Source organism: Drosophila grimshawi, unplaced genomic scaffold, assembly GCF_018153295.1.
Source record: "Drosophila grimshawi isolate 15287-2541.00 unplaced genomic scaffold, ASM1815329v1 contig_59, whole genome shotgun sequence".
Taxonomy (NCBI): Eukaryota; Metazoa; Arthropoda; class Insecta; order Diptera; family Drosophilidae; genus Drosophila; species Drosophila grimshawi.
Genome location: NW_025063406.1, coordinates 447,222 through 468,068, shown reverse-complemented (window position 1 = coordinate 468,068; position 20,847 = coordinate 447,222). Strand labels below are relative to the sequence as shown.

Below are 20,847 nucleotides of genomic sequence, written 5' to 3'. Positions count from 1 at the left end.
AAGTTATGCGGTTAACAGCGTAATGAGTTAACAACACCTGTGCATATCATGTATCTATATACTTGGCTGGGTCCAAGTTGGAGCACCATATATACCAAACATCCTCCCATTAAACTTCTCTGAGAGAGGAGCAACTCTCTCAAAGGGATGGGAAATAGTTGAAAGTTTTCCGGACAATTTCTCATAATCAATTCTAGGTCCACATACCCGTGTTCTAATATGTATTGGTCCAGTTAGCATTTGTTGATTGGAGTGTGTGTTTGTCATCTTCTTCCAATGAGGTAATGCCGATGACTTCGAGGATTCCAATTGTCGAAGTTGGGGTTATAATGCCGATTACACACAATTAAGTTTGTTAATAGAAGAAACCCATGCAGCGGCTCTCTCATCCTATTGATGACCCAGCATTCACCAATGGAAATGGGATCCATTTGTGACACAGACCAGGATGATGTATATACCGTACAATAGGAATTGTTGGGGCAGGGGTTTCCGATGGTTTGTTCTATTAATGGGCATGTCAGAACAAGATATAGGATTTTCCCGTTCCTCCTGTATAAGGAACACGAATACGGAACAGGTTATTGGCTTAGCCGAGGTGGGGTCGCATCTGATTCATCCCTGCTCTACGAGTAGTCAAGGAAATTTTGCAAAACCTACTTTTGACGCTGCGTTTTTTTCCACACAGCGAAAACGATTTGCTGAATGCAGGTAGAATAAAAAATATGGTTTAAGTATTATGCACATTATTTTATTATTATAAATTTAAACCTTTATTACTTTCATAATAGCTTTAACATTTGACTACATTTTAAAATTGATTTGCTTAAGCGAGAACGTTGTAAAATATAATGTGGTATGCATGTATCCAGTTTAAAAATGTATAAATCATTCAAAAAACGTAGCGAGGGCATAAAACCGGAAACATTTAAAATATGTTTATATCGTTGATTAAGGTGGTGGTCGAGCATCTTGTTCATTTTTATCAGGCTGTGTTTTTTCAGCATTTGTTGTCGACACTGGTTCGTCTATAAATTCTTCTTTGTATCGCGTCCATTTAATGAGCGTTTCCGGTGATCTGTAAAGAAATAATAGCTTACCATACAAATCTTCTTCCAAACGGTATTCTTTGTTCTCCCGAACCAAGTAGATATCGTTGCATAGCTTTAATATTCGGTCCACATACGGCAAATCCTCGAACATTATTCGCCGATGGTTGTTGGCTATTATAGACCGTATAAGACGGGACACTACATAAACACATGTCGTGTATAGACCAATTATCCTATATAAGATATGGTTTAAACATGAGTAACTGTTTTCTGCAGGCAGATTTTAATATTCTTATTCAGATCAGATTATACAATTAAATATATGTATTTATATAATAGAGGATGAACTTTACGGTTAAAAAAAGAAGACATTTAACAGATTATGGCGTAGAAGGCAGTCGTGCTAAACTGAAAATCTGGATAGATGGCTAAATTGTATGCATTGGATATGAGTGATGTGAAGAAGGCCGCAACCATCTCAAAGAGGACATAATTTACGGTTGGAAAAAGGTTGCCCCTGGTTCCCCATTATAATTTGTGGACATTTTTTTTTTTTTAGCGGTTTGTCGTTTTTAGATATTTTTTGGCGGGTTCTTCTAGTGATCTACTTTCGAAATTGTGTGCCGCTAGCTGAAACCCCGAGGAATATATAGAGTTTCCCGATTTTTTTTTAGTTTTGCGTGAAGGGAAATATGTTGCTCGATGTTGCAATTTCTTTTGATGAAGATAATTATACGCTTTATTTACAGCATATATGATTATACGATTTCCATAAAAACTTGTAAAGTTGCCAAAGTATATTCCTACCAAATAAGAAAAATGAAGGTAATCGATATACAAAGGTGAATCGAAGGAAGTAATCAGTCATATTAAATATATAAATGAATTCATCTGAGAACTTCCAAAATGGCTAGAGACTTCGCCTTGTAGTCTCTGAGATGGACAGATTTGGCTGTTAATAGCTATTTTATAAATAATATATTTATTAGCTTACCCAGTTTTTTCTAGGAAACTCATCGTTGTTGGAAATGATTTATCATTAAAAATATAAAAAACAATGCCATCATCGCAGTCACTCAACGGTAGATTGCTAATAATATTCTTATAATATTTGTCATCACAATAGTCATGCATTTCCCACCAAACCTTTCCTTCATCTTGTTTTTTTTTTAATATTATTGGCCGACGATAATTACCTGTCATAACAAAAATAATTTTCCAGACAAAGATAATTTTCAATCAAGAATATTCTACTAGTTAACTAGGCAGATATAATGCTGCGGCATCATAAACGACTAATTTTTTCAAAATTAAATAATTAACATACGAACCATCGAAATCTCTGATAAATTTGACGAACACCTCCATTTTTTGAATCGTAATAAACTTGGGTAATATGTCTGGCACAACGACATTTACATTACTATTCTCATCAGACAACGTTCTAATGAGCATTTCACGAGTTAATTCAATATTCTGAGTTAGCTTATAAGTAGTTTCGTACATTATTGTATTCATCATGGCACCGGAATTTAAAGACATCCTCATACGGATTTCCATTGGCTTACCTATAAAGTCTTGAGGCTATGATGGAATTTACCTAATTTTTCTTACGTACCCGTCTTCAAATCATTTAACAAGCTCATAAGATTTGGTGGTGACATATTCCACAATGTCACAGAGTTTGAGTCAAATTTCACAGCTGTAACATCCTCGGGATCATAAATAGTAATATGATCGCTAGCAATTGTATCGTAGCTGAAGCTTTTAACTAGATGTTTATATTCGTCCTCCGAGAACTGGTGTATACCCGAGTAACTTTGGGAAATATACAGTGGTTCATAATTCCCTATTTTAATAGATATATCAGCTCTGCGAGGAACGTTTGATTTTCCCACTGTTCCTATAAGTGCAAAGAGGAACAGTGGGCTCCATATAAGTGCTACCAATATTAATATAATAGTTCCACCTATTAAACATTTTGTATAAAATTCCTTAGGTTCTCCCCGTAAAACCGGGAAATCTGAATCCATTTGCCTGTAGCAACGCACAGTAAAAACCGATTGATAAATATCTTCCATTTTAATCCATTCCATAACTGTAAGCGTCGTATCGATACACAGCCAGTCGAGCATTGTTCGAAGAATATAGAGAAATGGAATTTCCATATATCTAAGTGTTTTTCAATTTCATAAATTATTATCGATTTTCCACACTTAATATCGCTCGATATTTGCTTACACTTTAAATGCCACATAGTTAACCATAGAAAAACTTTTCGTAAACACATTCCCCAAAATACGCCTTGGGTAACCACAACGCATCTGGTAGGCTGACAGTAACATATGCAGGCATTTGATGAGGTAAAATGTAATTGGTGCGGTGGCTCCAAAACTGATCGATGTTACATATGGCACTAAAAAGAACATCCATATGTGTATTCCAAGAACAGTAATGAAATGAAACACAATCTTGACTCTTAACGCTTTTCGTAAGTATATTACACGCTCTGCCACAATAGTGCCAAATTGTACTACGAGCATGAAAAAAAAACTGAAGGGCACCTTATTTCCTTGAATATAGGTTTGTAGAACGCTTGCGCTGTGCTTATGACGATTCTAAAATTAAATTAAAATGTTTGCAATAATAGTTGTGTTTTCTATTATTAAAATAATCAATTTAATTTAATTTCAATCATTAAATATATTCCGATTTATTTTAAGTTACCTCGTGTCCTTGCCTTAAAATATTGTAAGATCATTCATTGTGTAAAGCTTAATATTTAAATATAGACGATTTTTCTTTTACACATAGAACACTTAGACCCTTTCTACGAAAATGAGGGAGGAATTTGAAAAAAACTAAATAAATAAATACATTTTGAACATAAAAGAAATTTTCAACATCTAAATATGATTTGATAATTAAAATAAAGTCATCGCCTGCGACGGTAGGAGAATTGGAAGTGGTCTATTCCAGAGTCACGCTGATTGATGTGAACCGAAGCGAAATTTTAAGCAGACCTAAAGAGCCGGACCGGTTGAAGCAGCAAATTGAATTTCACTCTATTACCTTGAAGGTATGAATCGGGTACAATGAGGGGAGGTGACCCTGCAAGCTAGTCAGTTGAGTAGGATCCCACCTATGGAGATCGAACCACCCCATGAGCCGGGATACGCGTCTGACACGTCCCCGATACGGAACAACTGTCACAATATAAAAAAAAAACATTGCTGTCAGATAATACCTTCACGCGTGGTTAGAACTTTCCAGTAGAAGACTTTAAAACAGGTGTTGTTAGACTTACGATTGAAACGAAAAGTGATGTGCAAACTGCTGGAAACCATAGATGTAAATGAAACAAAATGAGTAAGAAACATCCTCTGAAGATGCAGAAACAATGCTGATCTGTGAGGATTATCAAAAATTATCTTTGATGTTTGAATGCCTAGTGCCTACCAACCAATCAACACTTTGGCGGAAAGCCCAAATTTAATAGTGCTTTGTTTCACATTTTAACATTATTTAATTTTTTTTTTTCGTCTCCACGCAATTTCGAAGGGATACATTTTTTATTAATTTTATTATTGCTTATGAAACAGGGAGGATATGTGTCGTCAAGTTTACGAGGAAGACTTTCCGCTATCGTGATGACGTCAGCAATTCATCAGTTGTTGGAGTAGAATTTCCAGATTGCTCTCAGACTTCTGCAGATAAACCTGTACCACTGTCCGCTGCCCTAATGCTTTGCATTGCTGGTGACGCAAAGCGGAGGCAAGGTTTGCGGGCATACCGGACCAAACAGAATCACGCATCTCCGTAAGCTCACAGACATAAATCTTTAAATATGCATAAAATGCAACAAACGATACCAAATGACATGCTCAACCGCCTTTTCAATATAGATAAATCGTAAAATAATAACCTTTAAAGGTCTCAATATAAGTTTAGCCTGACAGCCTACCAAGGTTTTATTTCACCCTTCCGGATTTATGGGAGCACCAGTCTCTTATGTATTGTTTTTATTTCTATTGTTTTCCATTAGAATCCCACGAGTGGTGGAGAAAACCTTTACAGAGATTTGCAGTTAAGGCTTGATAATAAGGGAGGCCGACAAAGATTCGCCCTCTGGCCAGGAGAACGGGTCAATTAATACCTTCGTGTGGCCATGACAGATCCCTTTGCAAAGTGCAAGGAATATTTAGAAGATCAACTGTAGACCAAGATGTAAGGAACCAACGAGATGCTATTAACAATCGGCACACTCGTGGCGAGTTGATATAGGTATTTTCGCTGACCAATAATAATAATTATTTTAAGAACAAAAACCATATTTATAATATTATATACATAGAATAGTCAACTCTAAAACTTACCACAAACTTAGGAAATCCAAATAACAAGACAAAGAAATTTATAAAATCGCATAAGAACAATAATGTATAAACATCAGTTGATAGGCGAGCCTTGTGAAATAAAGCAAGAAAAAATTTCTTTATTTCAGATAAAGGTTCGCCCTTGTGCCTGTGGGTTATTGCATTTTGTATATTTTTAGTATTTTTATTCAATTATATTGTTATACTTACTCTAAATGTTGCATAGTTTGGCGATAGTACTCTGATTCAATGTTATTATACACATATTTATTTTCCACGCCAGGTCGTAGGAAATCGTCCATGTCTCGTTTAAATCCATGTATATCCCTACGATCACTACCAGACTCTTCCCTTGAGTAAATATAAATAAAGGATGTCATCGATATTATATATGACTTTGCAATACTTTGTGCCCAGTGCAATAACAATATAACAATAGAATATATGTGAACTTATGGATTATGTGGCTGGTGACTTCCACTAATCCAGGACAGAGTCGACCTTCAACCGTCCGGATCGAAAGCAGAAAAAGTGTGCAGAATTGCTCGAAATTGTGAGTATTTGGTTTCCACATTCTCTGATAATAACAAATTGCAAGTAACAACATGATATGCGTATTGTATCAATAGGCATCAAGAAAGCAAATAAAAATACTAATTACAAATAACCGATGGATTGTTGTATTGTCGAGTTGGAACAGTTTTAGCCAAAATACAAATATACACCTAAGCTTTGGAATAATCGAATTATTTCAAATTAAAATGGCTACTTTTCTTACATTGCTGGCCTGTATAAATGATTAAAAATTAAAAATTAAATTCTAAGCTGGATATGTTACCCTTATGAAAAGAAAACATAGGAATATTTAGGAAGCTTTATTCCAATTGAGAGCTCAATGAAGTTATGTAAGCTGGACAGGGCCGTCTGCGCAGCAGTAGTCCTGTCTATTGCAGGAAGGGTGGATACGTATGACGCAAATATTTTAAATAGTTGTGTTATCTGAGCCCAATATATAGTAAAAAATAATTAATAATTTAAAATAAAAAAAAAAAAAATTAGAATCTTCGCATTTTTTTTTAAGCGTTTGTATTACATGTATGTATAGCATTTGCTTAATTTGCGTTACAGAGAGTTCGCACAAGCAGACAGTCAGACCGACATACACAAAGTTAAAAATCTTAGTTGCCCCTTAAATAAATCATATAATTACCTTAGCCGCCGAACGATTTCACTTGGTCGGTCCTTGTTGTGTGCTTTGCGATCTAAGGAAATTGTTTTTAAAATATGTACTATTGTTAAATGTATATAAAAAACGATAAGTAAGCTCACATGATTTGTTTGATGAAACCGCATCATTTTCGGATCGTGGTAAGTTCCAAATTCCCTGCTTTTTTAGCATGTATCGATGCCAGAAAAGGACAACCAGTAGCAGAAGATCGTATACAGCCTTGCCATGTTTTACGAAAAACTCAAAGTCCGTTGTCTTTGCTAGTTTTGTAAGCTTAAGGTCAAGTACAATTTTTTGATGCAATATGCATTTCAAGAAAATCATCGCCAATGTGTAAGTAATAAGAGTTACCCAAAATGATTTTGTTGGCCGAGGTAATGTTAGAGCACCCCAGTAAAGGACGAGAAATGGCAATGGTAATGAAATTAAAGAGGAGTTTGCAGCCTGATTGACGAATACAGCCAAGTAGCTGACAGCTTCCGTATTGGCAATAATCGCATGCCAAAAAGCAAACAGCATTTGTACAAACTCACTATGATCGAGAGTGCTAAAGTCTTCGTTTCTTGACACCAGACTAACCGACGGTAGTTTTGATCTATCACTAATGGCATCCAATTGTTTGCTAAATAAAAGAATCGAATCAAATTTAAAAACTGAACTGTAATGTGTATCATATGTAAGCTCACTAGTAGAGAGATTGATTTAAAAAACTAAACATCGCAGCAGTATTAACGAGTCCTAGTCGATTCATGGTACTTATATCCTGTAAAGTCTTTTTCTCTGCAGACAGTACTTTGTGTACAAACCGATAGTTACGGGATAGCCGGTTCAGCCTAAGTGTCACAAGCATTATTAATTCACTTGTAAGTTTAACTATTGGATGCGTATCGAAGTCAATCTCAGAATCCGAGCTGTTTTCTCCAATTCGCTTTGAGACTAGTTGCTTTTGTGATTTGGACTGTCAATAAAAATGTAAGCGTTAATTTAAATAACAACTCAAGGATTTTACTGCTTTAATCGTTTGGCGAGTGAGCTCATCCTCTTTCTCCAGAAAATCATATTCATCTTCTAAGAGCTGATCTTCAACTTCTTCCTGTTCAACAAACATATAATAATCTCCGGAACGTACGGCATGTGGATGAAGTTTTAAGTTCCGCTTTTTCGATGGTGTCGCACGTGTCAAATTTATATTTTTTAATTTTGAGCTTTTTGAATGTAAACTATCCTCCGATCTCGAACTGGTTGGCGAACTGGTTGGCGAACTCGGTGTAACCTCATGTTCCTCTACAATGAAAAAATTAATTCAGAGACGAGAAATCATCGCACTTACTTTTGTAGTTGTTCCTATTGGCAATCCTGATTCGTTCCATTTTTGCTTTTACGCCTGCAAGTACGCTCTTTTCCGACTCTCTGCGATCATAAATTTGTTTATAGTGCAAGTTCTCAATAACAATAGCCCCACTGCGGAAATTCATTTGTAAATATTAGCGAGTCAGATAAAATTTTTCTTATAGAGAGACCCCGAGTAGCCCGAGAACCCATCATATGGTGATGTGTAGCAAGAGGATAAGAAAAGTGAGATCTTCCAAAAAGGTATGTCTGATGTGTGTTATGGATAGAGATTTTTCACTTACCGCGACGCTAGAATTGTGTTAGCTTGAGTATCCATTATAATGTGGCAAAAATAATATGATCGAAATATACGATGCTGAAAGATGATGAAAGCAAAAATAATTGCATGCCAGATGAGGGTGTTATTGAAGATCAGGCTATTAGGTCCATAGTTGTAGTTACCCGACCTTTCGGATAGCTTATATGTTTCACGATGGCTCAAAGTTTGGTCATATTCCATAACTGCGAACAAACTCTGATAATCTTGTTTATCCTTTACGTTCAGCATATTTCCGAATACAATAATGCTTGTTTTGATAATTATGTTGAACACATTAAGCGCTATAAGAAAATTCCAGCGACATATGATGTAATGAATATTTTGCAGATATACTTCCGATCCTTGTAGCAGAAATACTAAAGCGAATATCAGATACCCCAATGATAACATATCCATACTGCATACGCCACCCATAAATACAATTGCCAGTGTAACCCAGAGAGCGTTACAGAAAATTAATATTTTGAAAACATCGGAATAGTTACGCACAAAGGAACAAAAGTCATGCGTAGGATTTTTGAAGTAAACAAGGCCGAGCTTAGCAATATTGTTCACAATATTCCTGTTATCACCACCGGGGTATGTGTAGTTTTTCGTTTGACTTAAATCTGCTTGAAATGCGCTTCGTTGACGCGATATAAGTAGGAGCACAATAAAATCTAGCATGAGTTTGGACTTAACTGAATCACCTATAAGTTTCTCAACAGCTTTATTTTCCGGGATTTGATGCGACCTCAAGGGAATAACTAAAACAAATCAATGAAAGCTTTTCATAACGGTTTGGATTCTTTGTAATACTTACTACGGCATAGATTTGGTGGAAAATGTATAATATACACGTATTGTACCAATATTGAAAGTACAAAATATAGTTGGATAATATACCATATGCGTGCACTCTGCATTCTACTCAGACAGAGTAACAGTATTAGCCAGACTAAATATGTCAGTGCGAGTAAATCACGTCTATGGACAATTGTTGAAGCCAGTGCAATAAGGGTGATTTCCAAACCAAACTTGAAGAATCCATAATTAAACAGATATTTTAAGAGCTCGGGAAAATTCCGTTCCGCATCCTGACGATTTGTATGAGGAAAGAGAATGTTCGGGTTTCGTCTGCTACCCATTGGCATTCGTATTAAATGATCGCGTAGCTTTACTACAGCATGCAATGTGGAGACGATCATGTATACAAGGTATGGTGCTATGTAGCGTAATAATGCACCAAAACGCTGATCAGCTTTGCGAAGACCCATCCAATCGGCAAAGTTGACTGTATTGTTTCTCTACAAATAGGCTCTTCCTTAACTTTATGTTTAATAAGTATAAATGCAGGCTTACACATGTATAATCGTAGGTTGTTTTGTCCAAATAGTCTATTTGATAGATCATTTTCATCAGTATTAAAACGGAAACCCAAAACGTCACTATTCGAAAAATTACACGTCGTATAAGGCGATTTACACAAACACTCAACAACGAGGATAGAAGAAGCAGAAGGTTAAAGCAGCAAATCTCTGAAATAGCACAAGTAAAGGTCGTCAATATGACCGCCTTAATCATGTGGATTTCAAGAAATCGCCAAGCCACTTCTTTGCTAGGTCGAAACCATCGTTTAATTTTGGAACGTAATTTCCTATACGATATAGACAATATTGATTTCCATGACTTTTTGCGTATATTGGATTTGTGTGGATTGTTATTAAATTGCACTTGAGAGACTTTATGTCTTTCGTTTGAAAATGGTTCACGAACGGATTGCATAAAGCGCCGATGAAAATAATGAAGTTGAACGACCGTGAAAATTACTGTTAATGTCGGTACAAGCAAATGTAGACATAGATCTTTAGTTTGGTAGCGCCGCAACCCAATATCATTTTGCCTAAGGGAAAATATGGTTATTGAATGTGTTTGCAAATGCATAGGGTTGACTTACAACTTGGGATGAACATGGAAATACTCCTCCCAATAATGGTCAAAGTAGTCGAATTGGTAAGTGTATATAATTGTTAATATAGTCATCGCATAGAATATAACAAACATCCAATAGCCGAACAAAAACTTTATCCAGAGGTGCAATGACATATGAAAAACCATTAGAAATAGAAGGAACAGTGACATATAACAAATTCGAAATCCAGTCATGACTTGATCAAGCATAGCACAGAGAAATATTAAAAAGATCAGCATCCACATCCAGATACGGGTGACAAAATTTGAAACACTTTCGAAAACAAATAAAATTGCACGAGGTGTCCTTGACTTCTCAAACAATGGTTGTTCAGATCGTGAATGTTTTGGACTAAAAATCTGAGATAGTATATCTTTTTTGTCATCAGCTTTCTCTTTGAAATATTGGTGCGAAGTTATCCAGAATATACAAAGAAATGCAGTCTTAATAAATAATGGAATGCAGGGTTGCACGCCGCTATCCATTGGATGGACAAATCCAATTTGTGCAAGATTTAATCCGTATATCTATGGATATTAATTATTTAATTACAGTATCTTAATTTTTAATAAATACAAAAATTAATTTGAAATATTTTGTATGGTAATAATTATAAATGTATAGTGAGGAAGCTGTTAACAATTAACAGCAATAATATGGATTGTCAGATTCCGAAAGTTATATATTGATGGATTAAGTTGTAAAATAGTTATATGATTTTCTAAATTTAATATATATTAAATGAAATTCTATGAATATGCATATATCACCTTGGTGGGGAGCTCCGTCTTACTTAAATTCATTCCATAAATATACTGTGCAATAAGGAGAAACTCAGCGTACATCACAACAAAGAAACTCGTACGCATCATTGATCGACGCTGGTTGGGTATCATCCACAAGATATTTGCCCAAATAAGCAACACGAAAGTTAACCAGCTATGATAAACTATAGACCAGATCTGAAATAAGAAAAGAGCACAGTTTAGCTTAAGAAGCCTTAGTAAATGAGAACAAACGCCTATGAGCCGGATAAAAATAATATGTTGTGTATTACGCAAGTCGTGATTCAGAGGTGCCTAACGATATTCACGCGGTGCTTGATTGATTCTTTCAATATCAATAACAATAATCTATGCAAAGGGTTGCACTCGGGTTTGGGCGTTTGGATGGTAAATTACTGGTACTTATTACCCGGATTACTGCCCGTCCACTCCCACTGAAAAAGGCTTAGACCAGGTAAGTTTAAAGGGATACTTAGCACATTTTAAATGGAAATTACTGATAGTTTCACCCAAGATTTAAAAATTTTAAGAGCAAATACATAACTACAACTGGAAATTTCAAACTTATAATTCTTCTTAATCAATTTTATACAAAATAAAACTTTAAAGATCACCTCCTCTGGAGAGATCACTTCCTCTCCTGATTCGTTAAAATTATATTTTGATTTCCAGAATTCAACGAATGCAATTTAATTGGTCGCAACATGCTGATTTAACTGTTGTTTGGTGCAGTTCACTTACGCTAAATATTGGGTTTTGTTTAGGTAAAGCCCGTATCTCCCTGGTGAGTATAAGCCTGTTTTGTTCGTTGATCAAGATTCTTGATTTACTTTAATTGGCATAGGACTTATTTGAGGATGCTCAGATTCCTCGAGACAGACAGTGCCTAATGCTGCACGAACTGCACAGCAGATTCATCTCCAAAATGAATCTTTGGACTGTCGTCTATTTGTGAGCCATGGTCGATCGGAGGAGCTGCAGGTGGCAAGCATGGTTGGTGAGGAGTCGGTTGATGGCTAGAGTGGATTGGAGAAAGATGCCGAGCAGAGAAGTCGAAGGAGCCATAACCTATGTTCAAAACGCTCCAGGTACACTTCGAACGGCTAGTTGGAGGATAGTGGAGATGGAGGACTCAGAAGACAGTTTATCCTCACCCTGAATGAAAATGCTCAAGTCAATGGTGTGTGTGGCTTAGGGAACGTTGCCATTCGGGTATACAAGTAGAATGTCAGTGGCAGAAAAGATGAGCAGTCGTTCATTGACATGGAAGCATCCAACAATAAAAATACTAATGAGCATTTAACAAGTGGTGTCCAGGACATCCAAAAAGTTGGATGGCATCAGAGATTCGGGAAAGGCAATGGGCTATGGGCCGAGCTCGGCTCAGGCAGACAGTGTAAGTGGATCGGTAAGCCAGTCCAGAGAAGAAAGAAGCTCTCTGGGAGTGCCACAGCTACCAATTGGGCTCCTACACTGAAGCTACAATGATAAAGATCGTGCAACACTCTCGCGCCTCAACCAAACGGACGAGGGCTCTTCGTAATGCGAGATGGGCTTGAATAACAGGAGACCGAGCAGGCGCTCAAGGCAATGGGATAGGTATCCACCAAAATTCAAATTTATCCGCCACGACAAAATTTAAAGAGTACATTAATGATTGCTCAAAGATTGAGTGACACCCACACACTGTTGAACCTCCCCCACCACCATAAGAGGGTTGTTTTATTAGCTGATATAAATCTGGCGAAAGAGGAATCCACAGTCGGAAAACCAATATACTATGATACCTTCGGTATCAGAGTATGAATACTAGTATTGTTCAATAATACAGAAATACATTATTTTTTTTAGATAAAGTTATAAATTACAATTGAGTTTGGTAGATAACAACTTGGGCATCTAATCGTCGACATCTCTCGTGTTGGGTACTTTCTACTTGTGGTATGATGAATAAAGTATATGTATAAGATAAATAATCTTAAGCGAAATTAAATTAAGTTTGTACTTGCCATCATAATGATGTTGAGCAGTATATAGCAATTTTTATATATGAATGTTGTTACATCACAAATCATATAAAAAAATTGCTCCAGTAATGATGGCTCTTCAGTATCCAGAGTTTGTTGTAAAGATTCTTGAGTAATTTGTGATTGTTCATCGGGTTTTGGAATCACTTTCAATTGTATTGTTGTGAAAATCATGTAGCGGGCATTTTGTTTAATATTAAGCGTTATGATAAAATAGGATGCCATCAATGCAACAGGACTAAGATATGAATCTACACTTAATTGATCATTTAGCTTAAATATCATTCCATTCCAATTTTGTTGAAAAAGGATCATAATTGGTTCGAGTCCCATAATGCTAAGATTGCTTTATTATGAATGTAACTATATTTTAAAACACTGAGCTTACCGCACCCATATTGAACAGCTATCCAGATAGACCTGTACTATTGGCAGTTGATATGCAACAAATCCAATGATTTGCGCCGTTAAGACTATAGCAATAACGATTAGAGGATTATACATACCGCTGCAAAAGTAAGTAAAAACACAGTTTTATTTTGTTTGCTGTCAGCTACAATTTATACCCAATCAGCATCCCAAATAATTTAAATTAACTTATACTAAATAACAAAAAAAGCTTACAAAATTTAAATTTTGGACTTTAAATATATTATAAAAATGAAATACCGGCATTCTTAGGCAAGCTAAATATAAAACACCAGACTTAATTTAGCGACATCTAAATTTTGGTACTTGGACAAATTTTAAAACAGTTGATCAATGTTTTGCATAGGTATGTATATGCAGAAAAAATTATTGATATTTTTGATTGATTGATTTATTTGATTGATATTTTGAATAAGAAACAAATTATGGCCATAGCTCTTATAGTCTCTGAGACCTACGGGTTGAATTTAAACGGACAGATAGATGAACGGACATGGCTAGATTCATTCGGCTGATAAAGTTCGAAATTGTTTCGCAAGGAAAATCGCACAGAGAATAATTTGTTCACGATGTTCAATGCTTTAAGGCTGGAGTACTGAATATGGTTGTCTGGATTCCGAAGTTTGACCCTCAAAGCAAAAATCCATATGCCATTTAGCCATGAGGTCAATTAAACAATTTAGTGAAGAGGCAATTAAAAATGTGTATTTTATTAGTTTATAATGATGGTTTGATGTTGCTCATAAATAAATATTTATTATTTACAACAGATACAGCTAAATATGTGATTGTTTTCTTCCATAAAAGCAGATTACATTATATTCAAACAAATTAAAATAACTTACATATTTAATGCGAACTAAAATAGTTTACAAATTGGAAAAGTGTTTTTGACAAATGCAAATTAAAATATTTAATTTAAAATGAAAATTAAAGTTACAAATTAAACAATAAGCTTTAAGCAAAAATGTCAAAGCCAGCCGACATCATATTTATAGCTTCTATAGAAATGTGAATATTTCTATAAAAACTTTTTTATATTTATTGTATTGTTAGTATGTTAGACCTGGTCTGAGAACTTGTGGGATGGTTCGGATGGGGCTGAGCTGAGGCCACCAGGCGGGTCGCGGGTTGCGGATAGCGAACGGCCTCCCCTCGGGGAGGTTAGCTGCGAATAATACGATACTTTTCGTAAATAAGCAGTCCCGGACAAACAGCGGGTGCGATTATTTCGATCGCACCGACAAGGCGCTTGTATCGCATTCTAAAGTATAGCCTCACACATCCCCCTATCTCCCCACAAAACTACCTACCACATCCTATCCCCTCATCTCACTCCGGGCCGGACTAAGGCGTTATTCGAACCGTGCCGAGAGTCAGCCTGGCTGGGGGCCCGGATCAAAAACTAGCCCAGTCTTTAACGGTGAGCTCAGGCAAATGGCGACCGCCTGTTCTAATTCAGGGTATTGCGGATCTTTGCCCGGGCGGACACTTACTTCTCCGCAGCTCGTGGGATTCCATGGAAAAGTTACTAAATATAAAGATACCGCAGGATCTCCCTGCGGAACTTGTCGCAAGACAATTAGAGGGTCATATCCCTGACTGAGAACAACCCTTGCGTGTGATAGACAATCCTCCACACCGTGCTGCTCCAGCAACAAATAGGAGAGTGCCACGGGCACGAGGAACTCCGGCTGTGAGGCATGGGAGACCGATGACTGGTACACTCAGACCACCGCACCCAACACCGAACAGCGCGAGGCAAGGCGCTCAGCGCCCAAAGAGGAAGGGAGAGCTCCTGCCACCAAGGGGTCAACCCGGTGGGCTGGATGACCCGAACCGGAGAAATCTCTGCGGTTCAAGGGTCAAGTGGTACCTCCGGTACCTTCAGCAGGGACTCAGCCCCGATGAAGCCCTGAAAAAGGCCAAAGAGCCCAGGGAGGAGGTTGCAGCACCTGCGCCAGCCTCGAAAAGGCGGAGCAGCAGTTTCACACCTCCGGTGGCCACCCCTAAGAGGATGTGCCCGGGGGTTGTGGGCGCTGCCCGCGGCTCGGCAGCGGCAAAGGTGCTGAAGAACAATGGGGCAGGTAATCTGGACTTGCGCCCAAGCACATCGCGTGCAGCGGCCACGAAGCCCAGCTCGCCGACACCCACCGAGCCTCGCCTGTCCTATGCAGACATGGCAAAAAAGGTAAAGGTGGCTGTGTTGCCCGTGGGTTTCCCAAGGGTCATGCTCAGTCACGGAGATTTATCTGTGTTGGAAGAGGCCATCATTGACGAAGTCATTGCGTCTGATGGAGATGTCGCGGTCTCATTCGTGGGCATTCACTTCCGGGTTGGATTGCTGGTAATTGAATGCTCCGATGAGACCTCAGCCAATTGGCTAAGGATCGCAACTTCGAGGCTACAGTCGTGGAAGGGCGTGCCCCTTGAGTGCAAGGTGGGGGACGACATACCGTCGCCCCACTGCATCACGCTGTTCTGCCCCAGGAGTGCAGCTCGGTCTACCGAATCCCTGTTGGTTCTGCTGAGGAACCAGAACAGGATCGAGACCGACACCTGGAAGGTGATCTCCAGGAGGAACGAGGGTGGAGGAGCCCTCCTGGTGATCGGGATAGATGAACTATCCAAGAATGTAATTGTGGAGAAGGGGCACCAGGTCTTCTTCCGTTACGGGACTATCCCCGTAAGCGGACTGAAGAAAAAGAAGACTGGAGAAAGGCCCCAACCTGCTCCAACGGGCAGAGAGGATGTCTCGGTGGGCAACACCACCACATCGCACACTCCTGCCCCGGAGCAGGGCAGTCCGACTGCGCAGCCCACCGACCCGTCGGAGGACCTCGCAGATGACGAAGAACTGGCAGATGCGACGCTCTGCCAGGCGGAGATGCTGGGGGACGACGATATCCCCATGTCCTCGCAGGAGCTGGAGGACGAGCTATGACGAGCAGCGGTGACGGGGACTGCTCCAGGCCCCATTCACCGTGTCAGCTGGAGCCTCCCCAAAAGTAGATGTCAAAGGTCATCAACACAGGGCTAGCTCAGGTAAACATCCACCGAGCTAAGGCAGCCTCGGCGGTCTTAGCAAGGATGTTTACCAACAAACACCTTGGGCTGGCCCTGGTACAGGAGCCGTGGGTGAATTATCGCATCAAGGGCCTGTTCACAGTCGACTCAAAGGTAATCTGGGATCGGAGAGATCCAGCACCCAGAGCTTGTATCATGGTAAGGAAAAGTATTAACTTTACTATCCTTTCAGAATTCCTGACTAGAGACTGCGTTCCCTTACTGGTGTACACCAAGGGCAGCGCGGTCTCTATGGTTATCGTATCCGCATACTTCGCAGGGGATGCACCCTACCCACCACCAGAGATCGAGAAGCTGGTGGAGTACTGCAGAAAAGAGAAGATGCCGGTGCTCATCGGATGCGATGCCAATGCGCACCATACTATATGGGGCAGCAGTGACATCAATCTAAGGGGTGAGTGCCTAACTGATTTTATTTTCAAATATAATCTAGAACTAGGTAATGTCGGATCTACACCAACATTTGTCACCAGGATCAGGGAAGAAGTGCTAGACATCACCCTGATCAATCGATCCCTAAAGCCTCACCTTAGGGACTGGCATGTTTCCCAAGAGGAATCCATGTCTGATCATAGGACTATCCTATTTAATTTAAAATTAAATACGGATAGTAGCACACAAAGTCGCAACCCTAGAAAAAACAACTGGGAAGGGTACAAGTCGACCCTAGGACTTTCCCTAGCCAACGGGCTATCTGGTAATCCCAGAAGGCCGCTAGAGCTTGACAGGGCTATTGGTTACCTCAATAAATGCATAACCAAGGCATTTGAGGATAACTGCCCGGTAGGGAAAAAGTATATGGAAAAAGATGCCCCATGGTGGAACGACAGCCTAGAAAGGCTGCGCGTGACCACACGTCGCCTCTTCAATAAGGCAAAGAGGGACGGAATATGGGAGCAGTACCGTGAGAGCCTGACCTCCTATAATAAGGAGATAAGGAAGGCCAAACGGAAGAATTACAGAAACTTCTGCGAAGGCATAGTTAGCACAAGCGAAGGCGCTAGGCTCCATAGATGCGAACTTAGCACTGAAGCGTGGGGATAACTCCTTTACGAACACTGATCTGCAGAAACTAGCATTACTCTTCGAGACACACTTTCCAGGAAGTACACCCCTGTAGGAAGAGGCTATCGAGAGGGAAAGTAGATACAGGCCGTCAACTGACGACTGGGCATGCGCCAAGTCGACAGTCTCAAGGGAGAGACTTAATTGGGCAGTTGGAACATTCCAACCCTATAAGTCCCCTGGAATGGACGGCATATCGCCAGCCTTCCTTCAAACGGGACAGGAAATACTTCTCTCCCGTATTAGGAAAGCATTAGTAAGTAGCCTAGCCCTCGGATACATACCGGGCGCATGGAGAAGAGCTAGGGTAGTCTTCATCCCCAAGGCAGGGAAGAAAGACATTACCAGCCCAAAGTCCTTCAGACCCATCAGCTTAACATCGTTTTTACTGAAAACGTTGGAAAAGCTGGTGGACTATAAAATCAGAAGCATTTTGCTTAAGCAAAGGCCGCTGCACCCAACGCAGCATGTATACAGAGTAGGCAGGTCCACGGTACTTTGAGTGCGGCAATTGATAATAAATAAGTAGCATTGTGCGCCTTCTTAGATATAGAAGGCGCCTTTAATAACACATCTCATGATGCGATTAAGGCTACCCTCGCGAGAAGGGGCTTGGACCATACTACCAGTAGATGGACAGTAGACTTAACTTTGGCACCCATGTGCAAAACACGATATTAAAGTGCTCCAGGGCGCTTTATACATGTCGTAGTATTGCTGGCAAATCATGGGGAACATCACCAAAAATATTAAGATGGCTGTACCTGATGGTAGTAAGACCCATGTTAACCTATAGGGTGGTTGCATGGGGTGACAGGGCGCGGATGATCACCGTGAAGAAACAACTCCAAGAGTTGCAAAGAATGGCCTGCGTATGTATGACAGGAGCTATGCGCACCTGCCCTACAATGGCCCTTGAAGCCTTAATGGAGCTCACACTCCACTCCACCATATCATAAGGCTCAAGCAGAAAGCTACGCTTCTCAGGATATCCGCAGAAGGAGTTGGGGGCAACCATATCCTAAGCCATAAAGATGCCCAACTCCTTTCAAACGAACTACCCCTACTGACGCAACCTAGGGACGAAATGGCAGCCGAATACATATTCGAGCGAAATTTCACAGTTCGTATGAGCAGTAAAAGGGAATGGACAACTCTGGATGAAGTCCATCCCATGAAACCGCACACCATAAAATGGTACACCGATGGATCACTCACGAATCAGGGCACCGGCCTTGGAGTGGTGGGTCCTCGGGTATTTTACCATGAATCCCTGGGAACGCACACCAGCATATTTCAGGCTAAGGTGTGTGCGATAGGAAAATGTGCGGACATCAACATAGAACGGAACTATCGGAATACGGATATATCCATCCTATCCGATAGTCAAGCAGCATTGAAAGCTATAATGGGGACTAAGATAACATCGAAGGTACAGGCTCATCCTACGATGGGTCCCGGGTCACAGGGACATAGCGGGAAATGAGGCGGCTAACAAGCAAGCAAGAATGGGGGCAGAAAGGCCCCTAACAGGACCAGAACCGTATTGTGGCATAGGGAGACACACTATACGACTGGAACTTAGAAACGAGGAGAGACAGAGACGGCATCAGAGCTGGTCAGAGGCAGTAGGACTCCGACAAGCCAGATGCCTCCTTGGTGGTTATAATCTTGTACGTTTTAAACAGATTATAACCATGGGAAAGAACAACCTTAGGATACTTACCGGTCTATTGACAGGACACTGTAGACTAAGGAGTCACCTGACAAAATTGGGTATATATAGTAGCGATCTCTGCAGGTTTTGTGAAAGAGAGGAGGAATCCTCGATGCACATCCTGGCAGAATGTGTCGCCTTAATTAGAAGAAGAAGCAGCATCCTAGGGGCGCATGTTTTGAATTACAAAGACATAGTAGACTTCAACCCAACAAAGATCCTTACGTTCGTAAGGGAGTTGGGGCTGATGGAAGAGCTATAGGCTCAGAAGGGGGGCACAATATATCAAATAGGTCGCGGTGTAGCTTCCCCCCTAATAATAATAGTATGTTCAAAATATTTTCGTTAAACCTTAACGACAAATAATTCATATATAAAATAATGAATTAAACTTAACTATAATCGGGTGGACCCCGATTTGAAGGTTATTATATCTTCGGCGTACCGAAGACAGCTTTTTGTTGTTGTTATAAATACCCATATATCTGTCGGTATAGAGCCCAATATGTACCAGCCACCATGAACATAATGAAGTATAAGCTGCTAGGTAGCGATGGTCTTAAAGTGGAAGCAATATATAGTATCATAAGGGAAAAAAGTGGAGCTGTATAAAAGAAAATGTATTATTAGGGTAGAGTTTGTATTATTCCAAAATTATTACTTGTTTTTAGAATATATCGAATGTATGCAATTATCATAAGACGATTCATTTCAGAATATTTTAGAAATTCTGTTGGATTTTCAATATTATGTTCTTCGGATTTTTTGGATTCCTCAAAGTGTTTTGATTGCGATTTTTTCTTACCAGATATTGTTATAAAAATGAGCAAAATCAAAGTCATAATTGTTACCATGATATCTGGACAAATCCAATATAATACTGAAATTACTCTATAGAGAAAGTTATAGTTAAGATTCATAATAGATTCGCAGTTTTGCTTACCGTACTCCCATAAAATTCACAAACCCAACTTGACGTAAGATCATCGATACTGATGGTTTTATTTTAACGTAAACCAACATGAAATGTATAAGGTTTACAGCAAGATGGCCTATGGCTAATAATGCACTCAGTGAAAAAGCAAAAGCCAGAAATATTTTGAATGCCCTTCGTTTGGACAGCCAAGGTGAAACCAAAAACAATATTAGATATATCATCGATATTGCGACAGGCCGCGATAGGGAAGCTGTGTATATAGCGTTAGTGGTTGCTGTCATTGTGTCGTCTATCGTATTGGACATCTTACCAAATATTAATGAGAGTGGTAGTACCACCCGCACTAACGTATAAAACCCGTAATCAGGCATTTCGTTACTTCAAGAAAATTTTTCGTTATTTTACATTAATACAAAATATTTCACAAAAATACTAATTGACAAAATATAAGCACATTACTTTGTTTTCTCTGTTGCTGAATTCAGATTCGCGTCAGTTGTTCAATGTTAACCTTATTTTGC

At 39.2% G+C, this 20,847-nt stretch overlaps 1 protein-coding gene across 1 annotated transcript; it reads right to left on the bottom strand.

Annotated features, from left to right (window-relative positions):
* Positions 1-777: 777 nt before the first annotated feature.
* Positions 778-20,698, bottom strand: LOC6563698 (piezo-type mechanosensitive ion channel component). Its single transcript, XM_043215787.1, has 22 exons — positions 20,637-20,698; positions 20,333-20,576; positions 13,598-13,599; positions 13,480-13,516; positions 13,074-13,428; positions 11,050-11,241; positions 10,265-10,806; positions 9,670-10,210; positions 9,131-9,614; positions 8,291-9,074; positions 7,987-8,117; positions 7,666-7,940; positions 7,343-7,614; positions 6,758-7,278; positions 6,639-6,690; positions 5,639-5,779; positions 5,429-5,576; positions 3,294-3,670; positions 2,671-3,224; positions 2,384-2,620; positions 2,047-2,248; positions 778-1,285 (listed from the first exon to the last, which is right to left on the bottom strand). The coding sequence occupies exons 1-22, from the start codon at positions 20,695-20,697 to the stop codon at positions 952-954; spliced, it is 6,486 nt and encodes a 2,161-aa protein (XP_043071722.1). The 5' UTR covers position 20,698; the 3' UTR covers positions 778-951.
* Positions 20,699-20,847: the final 149 nt, after the last annotated feature.